The 14,075-nt window shown below is 39.2% G+C and overlaps 1 protein-coding gene across 3 annotated transcripts in view; it reads right to left on the reverse strand.

The window, feature by feature from the left end:
• The window catches only part of Frl (formin-like protein), a 659,403-nt gene that overhangs the window by 140,116 nt on the left and 505,212 nt on the right, over positions 1 to 14,075 (reverse strand). For all 3 annotated transcript variants that reach the window (XM_070084297.1, XM_070084296.1, XM_070084295.1), the window contains exons 14-16: positions 5,246 to 5,373; positions 3,016 to 3,180; positions 2,674 to 2,758 (exon numbers count right to left, since the gene is read on the reverse strand). In XM_070084297.1, coding sequence (XP_069940398.1) covers positions 2,674 to 2,758; positions 3,016 to 3,180; positions 5,246 to 5,373 — 378 coding nt within the window. The remainder of the gene's footprint in view (positions 1 to 2,673; positions 2,759 to 3,015; positions 3,181 to 5,245; positions 5,374 to 14,075) is intronic.

The raw sequence follows: 14,075 nt of genomic DNA on the forward strand, positions 1-14,075 counted from the left end.
AATACACTCATGCATGCTTGCTGGAAGTCCAAGCCCCTCCACATAAAACCTCCTTTACCCCCTCCCTCCAACCCTTCCTAGGCTGACCCCTACCCTGCCTTCCCTCCACTACAGATTTATACACTCTTGAAGTCATTCTATTCTCTTCCATTCTCTCTACATGTCTGAACCACCTCAACAACCCCTCCTCAGCCCTCTGGATAATAGTTTTCTTAATCCCACATCTTCTCCTAATTTCCGAACTACGAATTCTCTGCATTATATTCACACCACACATTGCCCTTAGACATGGCATCTCCACTGCCTCCAGCCTTCTCCTTGTTGCAACATTCATCACCCATGCTTCATACCCATACAAGAGTGTTGGTACAACTATACTCTCGTACATTCCCCTTTTTGCTTCCACGGACGAAGTTCTTTGTCTCCACAGACTCCTAAGTGCACCACTCACCCTTTTCCCCTCATCAATTCTGTGATTCACCTCACCCTTCATAGACCCATCTGCTGACATGGCCACTCCTAAATATCTGAATACATTCACCTCCTCCATACTCTCTCCCTCCAATCTGATATCCAATCTTTCATCACCTAATCTTTTTGTTATCCTCATAACCTTACTCTTTCCTATATTCACTTTTAATTTTCTTCTTTTACATTTTATTATTTATTATTATTTTATTATCACACTGGCCGATTCCCACCGAGGCAGGGTGGCCCAAAAAAGAAAAACTTTCACCATCATTCACTCCATCACTGTCTTGCCAGAAGGGTGCTTTACACTACAGTTTTTAAACTGCAACATTAACACCCCTCCTTCAGAGTGCAGGCACTGTACTTCCCATCTCCAGGACTCAAGTCCGGCCTGCCGGTTTCCCTGAACCCCTTCATAAATGTTACTTTGCTCACACTCCAACAGCACGTCAAGTATTAAAAACCATTTGTCTCCATTCACTCCTATCAAACACACTCATGCATACCTGCTGGAAGTCCAAGCCCCTCGCACACAAAACCTCCTTTTACATACCCTACCAAATTCATCCACCAACCTCTGCAACTTCTCTTCAGAATCTCCCAAAAGCACCATGTCATCAGCAAAGAGCAACTGTGACAATTCCCACTTTGTGTTTGATTCTTTATCTTTTAACTCCACACCTCTTGCCAAAACCCTAGCATTCACTTCTCTTACAACCCCATCTATAAATATATTGAACAACTACAGTGACATTACACATCCTTGTCTAAGGCCTACTTTTACTGGGAAATAATCTCCCTCTCTCCTACATACTCTAACCTGAGCCTCACTATCCTTGTAAAAACTCTTCACTGCTTTCAGTAACCTACCTCCTATACCATACACCTGCAACATCTGCCACATTGCCCCCCTATCCACCCTGTCATATGCCTTTTTCTAAATCCATAAATGCCACAAAAACCTCTTTACCCCTATCTAAATACTGTCCACCTACATGTTTCACTGTAAACACTTGGTCTACACACTCCCTACCTTTCCTAAAGCCTCCTTGTTCATCTGCTGTCCTACTCTCTGTCTTACTCTTGATTCTTTCAATAAAAACTCTACAATACACTTTACTAGGTATACTCAACAGACTTATCCCACTATAATTTTTGCACTCTCTTTTGTCCCCTTTGCCTTTATACAAAGGAACTATGCACGCTCTCTGCCAGTCCCTAGATACCTTACCCCTCTTCCATACATTTAATAATAGCACCAACCACTCCAAAACTATATCCCTACCTGCTTTTAACATTTCTATCTTTATCCCATCAATCCCAGCTGCCTTACACCCTTTCATTCTACCCACTGCCTCACGAACTTCCCCCACACTCATAACTGGCTCTTCCTCACTCCTACAAGATGTTATTCCTCCATGTCCTATACACAAAATCACAGCTTGGACTTCCAGCAAGCATGCGTGAGTGTATTTGATAGGAGTGAATGGAGACAAATGGTTTTTAATACTTGGCGTGCTGTTGGAGTGTGAGCAAAGTAACAGGTCCTAAGAAAATAAGTGCAAAGGACAGTGCTGAGAGAAAAAGAGGACAATTTCTATGGAGTTACAGCAAATTGTATCAGTTAAGTTCAGCAATCAAACAAAACAAATTGTATCATCACTCGTCATATTATGGCCTATTTTATTCATTCTAGACTATATATCATGTTTCTCTGTTAATTATATTGTTTATTATGTCATATTAGATGAATTTTGATAGATAAATAAGCTGTAGAGTTGTTAAATTGAAATAGTTTGTCCTGCCACTGGGACAGATTAATGGCACTTCAATTAATTTAAATGAGTAAAATTTATTTGACATATGCGCTAGGTCACGGAATGGATTAAACTCATAAGACAAGGTTCCACTGTAATCAGCTACGCATGCGTTTCCTGGAATATCTTGGAAGTAAGTCATTGACCTATTTCATGTTGTAGTACGATTAATGATAAACAAATTGAAAGGAATTTCCCAGCAAACATAAAACCGAATGTTTTAATTTTGGGTGGTGACACTTTTGAAGTGTCAGTAAGGGGTGAGTCCTCAATTAGTGATGAATTTGTTTACTGACGTGGTCTTAGGAATGGAACTCCGGCAGTAAGTGAGGAGAGGCTGTATTTAATTTGCTTTCTTAATTTGGAATTAAACTAGTGTACTTACCAAACGCAAGAATAACTTCAAGCATTCTTCTCAACTTATTGCTGTTCTTGACAGATCGGGATGCTGTGATGATGGCATGCACTTGCTACAATATGAGGAAAATATATGTCTGATTAATTTAAACATAACAATAGAAAAAAATATCAGGATGAAAGACACATGTGCCAAAATACATTATAGTTAATAATAACAGCATGAGGAATTATCTGCTTACACTGTAAATATATATATTTTACATACCATACTATGGAATTCTCAACAATTTTATCAGAATCACACCAAGGTGATTAAAATTTAATCATCTTATAGGACGAGAAATAAAAATTAAACAAGTTAACTCACCGGTGTGACAATGTGCACACTATCAAAGAAATTTGCAATGAAGCTCATTATTTGAAGTTTTGTAGAAAGTCTGTCAATTTTACTGAGTTGTAACATGTACTGATCTTCTTCTGTTAGTTGATTTATAGGCTTTCGTTCCCTCTCATATTCTCGGTAAGCTTTAATCTGGCAAGAGACAAAATGATGAGTAAACAAAAAATTCACAAAACACTTAAAAAATATATGCAATTTTGCAGATAAAAGATTAAAAAAATATTGGGTTATACCATACCCCTTTATCAGATACCCCATTTAACTCAAGGTTAAGCAATCTCTTGAACCCTGTCTTTTGTTTCTGATTTGACCCCTCTTAATTTGTACAAAAAAAAAAAAAAAAAATACATATGTGATCAGTTTTTAGTAAAGTAAAAGGACACAAGTGAAACTAACGTAACATTTTATTGTGGCAACGTTTCGCTCTTCAGGAGCTTTGTCAAGCCGTTACAAACAGTACATGGACACATGTACATGTGTCCATGTACTGTTTGTAACGGCTTGACAAAGCTCCTGGAGAGCAAAACGTTGCCACAATAAAATGTCACATTAGTTGCACTTGTGTCCTTTTATTTTACATATTGTCGGTATTTCTGCCAACATATATACGATCAGTTTTTAGTATTGGTTACGTCTCTTGACTCTGCTTTTGAATGTAAATACATCTAATCTCACACAATTCGCCACCCTTGCCAGGCTCAAGGCACTCCTATGACTGAGTAAGATATTAAAAAAAAAAAAAAAAAGGTAGAATAAAAGAAGTATACTGTATTAAGTTTAGCCAAAACAAGTGATCATCAAGACAGCTTCTTAGTATTTTCATAACAGTCTATGTATTGTAGATACATATGAGAAGAAAGTATGGCAAGGAGAAAGAATTCATGCATACACATATAAATATATGTATAAATGTAGAGTAAATATTATACAGATGATTTGAAGTGTGAAAATTAGGAGGCAGTGAGGAGTTACTATAAGTATTATTCAGAGGGCTGAGGAGGGATTGTTGAGGTAGTTTGGTCATTTAGAGGAGGTGGAGCAAAACAGGAAGACTTAGAGGGTGCATAAATCTGTAGTGGAGGGAAGTAGGGACAGGGGTCATCCTAGGAAAGGATGGAGGGTGGGGGTTTAAAGAGGTTTTGTGTGCAAAGGGCTTGGATATGCAACAGGCATTTGTGAGCATGTTAGATAAGAGTGGAAACAAATGGTTTTTGGGACTTGATGAGCTGTTGGAGTGTGAGGAGGGTAATATTTTTTGAGGGGATTCAGGGAAACCAGTCATCCAGACTCAAGTCCTGGAGGTGGGAAGTACAATGCCTGCACTTTAAAGGAGGGGCTTGGGATATCTGCTGTTTGGAATGACATCTAAACTGTCATATCTGAGCATCTCTGCAAAGGTAGTGATTGTATGTGAATAATGGTGAAAGAATTTCTTGTTTGGGTCACCCTTCCTTGGTAGGAGATAGCCAGTGTGCTAAAAAAAAAATATTAATTTCCTTAGTAGATTGGTGTACTACCAACCTGTGAAGTGAGTGTGAAACAGAAACCTGTAATTGTTTTACATGATGGCAGGATTGCTGGTGTCTTTTTTCTGTCTTATAAACACATGGGATAACAGGTATAACTTGCTACTTCTACTTACACTTAGGTGACACTACACATGCATGTACAGGAATATATATTTACACACCCATCTGGGTTTTCTTCTATTTTCTTAACAGTTCTTGTTTTCTTTTATTTCCTCTTATCTCCATGGGGAAGTGGAAAAAGAGTTCTTCCTCCATAAGCCATAAGTGTCGTAAGAGGTGACTAAAATGCCAGGATCAAGGGACTAGTAGCCCCTTCTCCTGTACAAATTACTAAATTAAAAAAGAAAAACTTTCATTTTTCTTTTTTAGGTCACCCTACTTTGATGGCATACAGCTGGTTTGTTGGAAAAAAAAATATTACTAATTTCTGAGAATATTCTTCAAGTAGCCACACCTAAATCCAAGGCTGCAGAAACAATGTTTCAAAGTTATAAATAATACAAAAAATATAGTCTAACATATTTTCATAAGAATGCAGTTTAAACAAATTAAATATTATTGCTGTATTTCCACTAGTAAATTTAACTAACAAAAGTATTTCAGATTTTGTTTAATTATACCACTATAGCATATCCATTAGGCAGGTGAATAAGAAGGTTGAGGCTGACCTCTGCATCAGTAGGCACCATGCGTTGAAGCAACTCCACACTATCAACATTAAGTGTCTTTAGATCCAAGGAGTTCACAGCCCTGCTCACAATATCAAAGGGAAGATCCAATTTTCTTCGGGAGATTGCTGAAAAATGTAGAACACACAGCAGTAAAGAAGGGTGCTCAAAGTTTACATCATAACAAGCAATACATATTTATGGAAAAAATAATTTAGTAGTACATTTCAGTTAATATTATTGCCTGCAAAAACAAAAGAAGACACTGGAAAACAAATTTTCCAATGAGCAACAGAAAATAATGTGATGTTCAATGAAGGTAAATTTCAATTACTCTGTTATGGAAAACTGGAGGAGATAATAATTAGAGCTGAGTATACTACAAACTTTAATTATACAACAGTAAAAATATAATGTGAGGGACCTGGGAGTGGTAATATCCAAGGATCTCACTTTCAAGAATCACAACAGTGCCACGATCACAACAAAATGATAGGATGGATAAGATAAGATTTCGTTCGGATTTTTAACCCCGGAGGGTTAGCCACCCAGGATAACCCAAGAAAGTCAGTGTGTCATCGAGGATTGCCTAACTTATTTCCATTGGGGTCCTCAACCAATCTTGTCCCCCAGGATGCGACCCACACCAGTCGACTAACACCCAGGTACCTATTTGCTGCTAGGTGAACAGGACAACAGGTGTAAGGAAACGTGTCGAAATGTTTCCTCCGGGAATCGAACCCGGGCCCTCCGTGTGTGAAGCGGGAGCTTTAGCCACCAGGCCACAAAACAAGAGATGCCAAGCCAATGATGATCCTTTTTAAATCACTTGTTCTCTCTAGGCTGGAATACTGCTGTACATTAACATCACTCAAAACAGGTGAAACTGCAGATCTAGAGAATGTACAGAAAACCTTTACTGCACATATAAGTTCCATCAAACACCTTAACTACTGGGAACGCTTGGAAGCACTTGACTTGTACTCGCTGGAATGCAGATGAGATATATCACAATCTACACTTGGAAAATCCTAGAAGGAATGGTACTGAATCTGCACACAGAAATTACTCCCTATGAAAGTAAAAGACTGGGCAGATGGTGCAAAATACCCCTCAATGAAAAGTAGGAGCACCATTGGTACACTAAGAGAAAACAGAAAAAGTGTCAAGGGCCCATGACTGTTCAACAGCCTCCCACCATGCATTAACCCCTAAACTGTCCAAACGTAGATCTATGTTCGATTTTACATGCTTCCTTATGTAAAAAAAAAAAACCTAGATCTATGTTCAGAGCAATACGTGTGTTTATGCAGATCTATGTTCAGAGTGCAATGTTAGTGAATGCAGATCTATGTTTGGACAGTTTAAGGGTTAAGGAGAATCACCAATAGACACCTGGCTGCCTTCAAGAGGGAGCTGAACACATACTTAAAGTCAGCGCTGGATCAGCCAGGCTGTGGTTCATACGCTGGATTACATACGGCCAGCAGTAACAGTCTGGTTGATCAGGCCCTGATCCACCAGGCGGCCTGGTTGTGGACCAGGCTGAGGGGGCGTTGATCCCTGGAATACCCTCCAGGTAGACTCCAGGTAATTTAATCAAGACAACTGAGAGGGATAACCCAAGTTACCTATCATGATATATCTCATCATACAAATAACTTTATAAATGTTTACAAATTTTATGCCCTCTCTCCCATCTTGTTGAAAAAAATACATATATATATAAATGTATGTTTAAACATTTCCTGCAGTTGTAACAGACACTACTTCCTGACACCATATCTCTAGTATTTCCTTATCCATATACTGTATATGAAAGTTCTTAACCCTTTAACTGTCCAAACATAGATCTACGTTTTCACTGCCAGCGCTCCGAATATTTTGAATTTTTTGTTTTTAAATTAAAGAGGACAATTTTCTATGTGTAATAAGATAAAAAAAAATTTAGGGTCAGTACTTCCTGAGATATAAGACCGCGAAGTTGGCATTGGATACTCACCTGACAGCAACATGAAGTCCTGCCGCTTGCACAAGTGTTGCTGATAAATCTTTTTTTCATTTTTCTTGTTTATATTTTAATTTATATAATTTTTATGTTCTGATAATTACAATTTGTAGTAGTTCTTGTGATTTTATAGCCAATCTTTGTTCTGACACTAATATTAGGTACTGAAATAATACTCAGTCACAAACACACTGACAGGTGAACATTTTCACTTGTCAGCGTGTTTGTGACTATTGTCTAGAAATATATACAAAGTAGACTATTGTCTAGACTACTGACTAGAAATATTTACAAAGTAGACTATTGTCTAGAAATATATACAAAGCAGACTACTGACTAGAAATATATACAAAGTATTTATAGGTCCCAGCAATGTTTTAGACATGCTGGGGTATATGAAACTCCCTGAAATATGGTGTAAGACGAGTGTCATTCCACTGCTGATAGTGCAGCAGTGGAGTGACCCTTAATGATCTTTCACTGCTCCATTCAACCTGGCTTTATCTGTTTTCACTGTTACCCATAAAAATGTCTGTCTATCTGTCTGTATAGCTGTCTCTGCCTATCTGTCTTTATCTGCCTGTGTGTCTGTCTTGATGTCTGCCTGTGTGTCTGTCTTTCTGTTGGCCTGTGTGTCTCTGTCTTCCTGTCTCTCTGTCTCAGAGAGCCACTCGTGAACCAACAGGTATAACACACAATGCAGTTGTCACCCTCCTTCCTACGAAACCATGCGTTCACTCTACTTTGATGGGTAAATCTCTTGAAAATTTAATGTCTTCTATGATATCATTAGCTAATATTTTGTCAAAAAATCTTTAACTCTTTGGGGATCGGCAGGTTCTCTCAGAGACTTGTTCTCAGGGTTGGCCAAATTTAAAAAAAAAAAAGTTATTTTTTCTTATGAAAAGATAGAGAATCTTTTCCCGATCATAATGACACCAAAAGTATGAAATTTTATGGAAAATTTACGGAATTATGCTCTAGCGAAGTTAGTGGTCTCGACGATGTTTACGCATCGGCGATTTTGCCCACTTTGAGCCCTATTTTAGGCCAATTCCAGTGTACTAGTCGACAGAAATCATAACTATTTGGCTAGAACTCCATTTTTTCTATCGAATGAGTACAAGAAACCACCCATTTACTGATTTCAACTATCCAATACTGTGGTCAGAATTTAGCAGTTTTGCCAATTTCACACAAATTTCAAAAGATGCCAATTTCCGAATAGGGTCCAGAATAAACACGAAAGACATTCCTGGCACTAATATAACAAGTTCTCTGTTCGTTAGTCACATCCCCAGGCCCCTCTTATATTTCTTTGGCTTTCCACTTTGAATTTTTATTCTTACAAAAAAAAAAAAAAATAAGATTTACTGTTATGCAGGCTACTGCATTAGTGTAGAAATGGTATAAATAATATCAGCACACTTGTGAAAGAATATCAGACTCACCAGTTAATGTGTATTGGACGCTTGGCATCATTTGTTTACTTCTGAACTTTGGTAAAAATTGAACATTTCTGCTACTTGGAGCTCAGTTTCAAGGTACTTTTCATTGTAAAACCAGTCAAAATCATCTCAATTTCTGTAATATGTCTTCCATTCTATAAAATGAGACCAAGAAAACTAGAATACAACAATACCATACGAAAATACAGTGCAAAGTCGCTGTTTTAATCCAAAAACACTGTCAAAGTTTTTTTTTTCTCATTATGCACTGTGTGCTGCAGGATTTTTTTATACTGTGCACACTGACCACATAGACCCATTCTTACATATGTAGGCCTACCAGCTTTCTCTCACTAGATTCGAGGGGGCTAGAATTTATGCGTACTAGTACGTCAAAAACCCTGGGTCGTAAGACGTACTAGTACGTCCTAAACTCCCAAAGGGTTAATTCCACTAGGACCAGCTTGAGAGTCACTGGACCTCTGTCGCACAACATACCTGTCCATAGAGGCCTGTACCTCCCGTTCCTTTATGATTTGTCTAACGTGGTTCACAACATTGTCAATGTAATAGTCGCCAGCACGGCTTGCAATAGCTGTCTGAAGGTGATTTTCATCCATAAAGGTTTGCACTTCAAGCCACTTTGCACACATTTCCTTAATCTTTGAAATAGGCAACTTCCTCAATTTCTCTCTCCCCTCCTCCGAAGCAGTTTCCTCAGGTCTGGCCTCTTGCTGTTGAAGATGATCTTGCAGCTCATCAGTGGTTAGTTCTTCAATGTCCTCCTCCACCAACTCTTCCACATCCTCCCCACTAACCTCCAACCTCAAGGACTTCCCCAATGCCACAATTGATTCCACAACTGGCATACGCTTCTCAGGGTTAGCCTCAAATCCTTCAAAATCCCTTTTGTCTACACATTCTGGCCAGTTTCTTCCAAGCAGAGTTCAAGGTCCTCTTAGTCACTCCCTCAACTCAATTGAGTTTCTGAGGTCACTACAAAGCACTTTTGAAACATAGCTTTTGTGTAGAGTTTTTTGAAGTTTGAAATGACTTGCTGGTCCATGGGCTGCAGGAGAGGAGTGGTATTAGGAGGCAAAAACTTGACCTTAATGAAGCTCATGTCCCCAGAAAGTCACTCTGCCAAGTCTGAAGGATGACCAGGACCATTGTCTAATACCAGGAGGCACTTAAGGTCCAATTTATTTTCCAGGAGGTAATTTTTCACAGTGGGGGCAAATGCATGGTGTAACCAGTCATAGAAAAGGTCTCTAGTGACCCATGCCTTACTGTTTGGCCTCCACATCACATACAAATTAGCCTTGAGGACATTGTTTTGCCTGAACACTCTGGGAGTTTCAGAGTGATACACCAATAAAGGCTTCATTTTGCAATCACCACTTGCATTAGCACACATCACGAGAGTAAGCCTGTCTTTCATAGGCTTATGTCCTGGGAGTGCCTTTTCCTCCTGAGTAATGTAGGTCCTGTTTGGCATTTTCTTCCAAAACAGGCCTGTTTCATCACAATTAAACACTTGTTCAGGTTTCAGCCCTCCACTGTCTACGTACTCCTTGAATTCCTTCACATATTTTTCAGCCGCTTTTTGGTCCGAACTAGCAGCCTCACCATGCCTCATCACACTATGTGTGCCACTACGATTCTTAAATCTCTCAAACCAACCTTTGCTGGCCTTAAATTCACTCACATCACCACTAGTTGCAGGCATTTTTCTAATTAAATCCTCATGCAACTTCCTAGCCTTTTCATGTATGATCGCTTGAGAGATGCTATCTCCTGCTATCTGTTTTTCGTTTAAGCACACCAATAACAGTCTCTCAACATCTTCGAGTACTTGCGATCTCTTATTCGAAAACAAAGTTGCACCTTTTGCAAGAACAGCTTCCTTGATTGCCGTTTTCTTGGCCACAACAGTAGCGATGGATGATTGGGGCTTGGTATACAACCTGGCCAGCTCCGAGTCACGCACTCCACTTTCATACTTGGCAATTATCTCTTTCTTCATTTCCATAGTAATTTTCACCTTTTTTACTGCGTGGTTGGCACTAGAAGCTTTCTTGGGGCCCATGGTGACTTATTTTACAGGTACAATCATTAAAAATGCTGTGATAATATGAAATGTTCCAATTGTATGCGTGGATGCAACCGCATTGGCTGGCTTATAAACAATGGCACCCACGGGGCAGCTGAGGCGTGCTCAGGCCACACGTGGGACGCGTCTCGGACGAATCGCGTGAGGTGAGTTTTTTAGCGTGAGGCGAGGCAAATTTTTTTAGTTAAAATGTATCGTATGGCGAATTTAACATAAGGTGATGCCATCATATGGTGGGGGTCCACTGTAATCCATTCCAGTGGAATTCTGTACTTCAATAATTTTGCTAATATAAACTTTATGGCTTATTTATCTATCTCACTTGATCTACTATGACATATTAAACAATATAAATAACATAGAAACCTGATATATACTCTAAAATGAATAAAATATGTAATTCATGTAGTGGTATGAGCGGTGTCAGCAGGGGACGACAATTTGTCTGGAGATCGGACAAAATACTTCTTGAATAACGTTGCTAATATCATCTATATGGCTTATTTATCTATCACAGTTCATCTAATATGACATAACAAACAATATAAATAAGATAGAAACCTGATATATATTCTAGAATAAATAAAATATGTCATTATATATGTGGCGGCGGCAGCAGCGGCCAACAAGTGTTTGGAGACAGGACAAAATACTCCTTGAATATTTTGCTATCATCAACTCTACGGCTTATTTATCTATCACAGTACGTCTAATATGAAATAAACAATATCAATAACATAGAAAAATTATATATACTCCAGAATGAATAAAATATGTCATTATGTAACAGGTGGCCACAACTACTCCCTCTGTTGTGGTAAACACTGCCATCTAGTGACGGCCTTTTGAAGCCGCCTATTATTATAATTATTATTAATGTAGTACATTATTATTATATACAGTAGGGCCCCACTTATACGGCGGGTTAGGTTCCAGGCTGTCGCCGGAAAGCAGACATCGCCAGAAGGCAGAACGCCATTTTTTTCATTTTAAAAATGCATATAAATGCCAGACAACAAGTTAACATTAAATTATATTAAGTTAGTAATAGAACTAGGCATTAAAAACACACAAAGTAAAATACATTCACAGTAAATTCATTACTTATAATAATAGAACTAGACATTAAAAACACACAAAGTAAAATACATTAACAGTAAATTCATTACTTATCTTAAAGTATTTGTAATCTTAATGTAGGGAGAGAGGTGAGTAGTACTTATTTGTAGGAAGTCAGGTGCAGGTACCCAGGTGTAGGTAGCACTGGCTCCCCGTCTCATACTTAATATACAATATTTAAAACATCCCAGAGAGGTAAAATACACATACAGTACACTCATTATTTACCTTAAAATATGTGTAGTCTTAACCCTTTGACTGTTTTCGACGTATAAATACGTCTTACGAGCCAATGTTTCTGACGTATATATACTCAATAATTCTAGCGGCTTCAAATCAAGCGGGAGAAAGCTGGTAGGCCCACATGTGAGAGAATGGGTCTGTGTGGTCAGTGTGCACCACATAAAAAAAATCCTGCAGCACACATTGAGTAATGAGAAAAAAAAAACTGATCGTTTTTTGGAATAAAATGGCGACTTTGAGGTGTATTTTCGTACAGTATTTATCGTTGTATTCGCGTTTTCATGGTCTTAGGTGATAAAATGGAAAACATATTACAGAAATAGAGATGATTTTCATTACTTTGACGATGAAAACGACCTTGAAACTGAGCTCAAAGTAGCGGAAATGTTCGACTTTTACCAAAGTTCAGGAGTAAATAAATCACACCACACGTCCGATACACATCAACTGGGGAGTCTAATATTCTTTCACTAGTGCACTGATATTATTTATACCATTTTTACAATAATGCAGTAGTCTGCATAACAGTAAATTTTGTATTTTTTTGTATGAATAAAAAATCAAAATAGAAAGCAATAATAATATAAGAGGGGCCTAGAGATGTGACTAATGAACAGAGCATATATTATTTTAGTGCCACGAATGTCTACCTTGTTTATTCTGGACCCTATTTTGAAATTGGCACTTCGCCATATCTCGCATCTGCTTGACAGTGGGGGTTGCAAGATTCTGTACAAGACACAAGTACGCTCAAACTTGAGTATGTTCCACTTTCTTGGTTTTCCTGTGTCCCCCCCCCTCATCTGCAACTGCTTGACAAAGTAGAGAACAGAGCAAGATGTCTCATCTTTTGCCTGGACCATTCCTGGATAGATGTGGCATTTCAGCAGAGCCTTCAACACAGGAGGGATGTGGGTGGCCTTACTGTTATGTACAAGGCCAATAGTATCAAAGTACTACACTTGGATCCACTTCAAGGACAGCATGAAACAAGCTTTTATGCCACAAGATGGGCAGAAAGCAGCAACTTCACTCTGGCTGTACCCTTCTCCAGAACATCACTCCATCTGAGATCATGTATACCCAGGATGACTCGAGTATGGAACATATTCGTACAGCATAATGATGTCAATGAGATAAAGTCAGTTGATCAAATGAAAATGCTAGCACACAGATGGCTCCAACTTCATCCTGTTCCCTACTTGTATGTCTCATGACAATAAAAATGCTTTCAAATGAGCTGATGTAGGTAACAGCTCTTAGCTTGCCAATAAAGTTAGGAATCCTTAACCTGTAAATAGCTCATTAATAAAGCTAGGAATCCTTAACATTGTCAAACCCTGTGCAGAGAGAGAGAGAGAGAGAGAGAGAGAGAGAGAGAGAGAGAGAGAGAGAGACAGCGAGAGAGAGACAGCGAGAGAGAGACAGCGAGAGAGAGAAAGCGAGAGAGAGAAAGCGAGAGAGAGAAAGCGAGAGAGAGAAAGCGAGAGAGAGAAAGCGAGAGAGAGAAAGCGAGAGAAAGCGAGAGAGAGAAAGCGAGAGAGAGAAAGCGAGAGAGAGAAAGCGAGAGAGAGAAAGCGAGAGAGAGAAAGCGAGAGAGAGAAAGCGAGAGAGAGAAAGCGAGAGAGAAAGCGAGAGAGAGAAAGCGAGAGAGAGAAAGCGAGAGAGAGAAAGCGAGAGAGAGAGCGAGCGAGAGAGAGAGCGAGCGAGAGAGAGAGCGAGCGAGAGAGAGAGCGAGCGAGCGAGAGAGCGAGCGAGAGAGAGCGAGCGAGAGAGAGAGCGAGCGAGCGAGAGAGAGCGAGAGAGAGCGAGCGAGAGAGCGAGAGAGAGCGAGCGAGAGAGAGCGAGCGAGCGAGAGAGAGAAAGCGAGAGAGAGCGAGCGAGAGAGAGCAAGAGAGA

Source organism: Cherax quadricarinatus, chromosome 12, assembly GCF_038502225.1.
Source record: "Cherax quadricarinatus isolate ZL_2023a chromosome 12, ASM3850222v1, whole genome shotgun sequence".
Lineage (NCBI taxonomy): Eukaryota > Metazoa > Arthropoda > Malacostraca > Decapoda > Parastacidae > Cherax > Cherax quadricarinatus.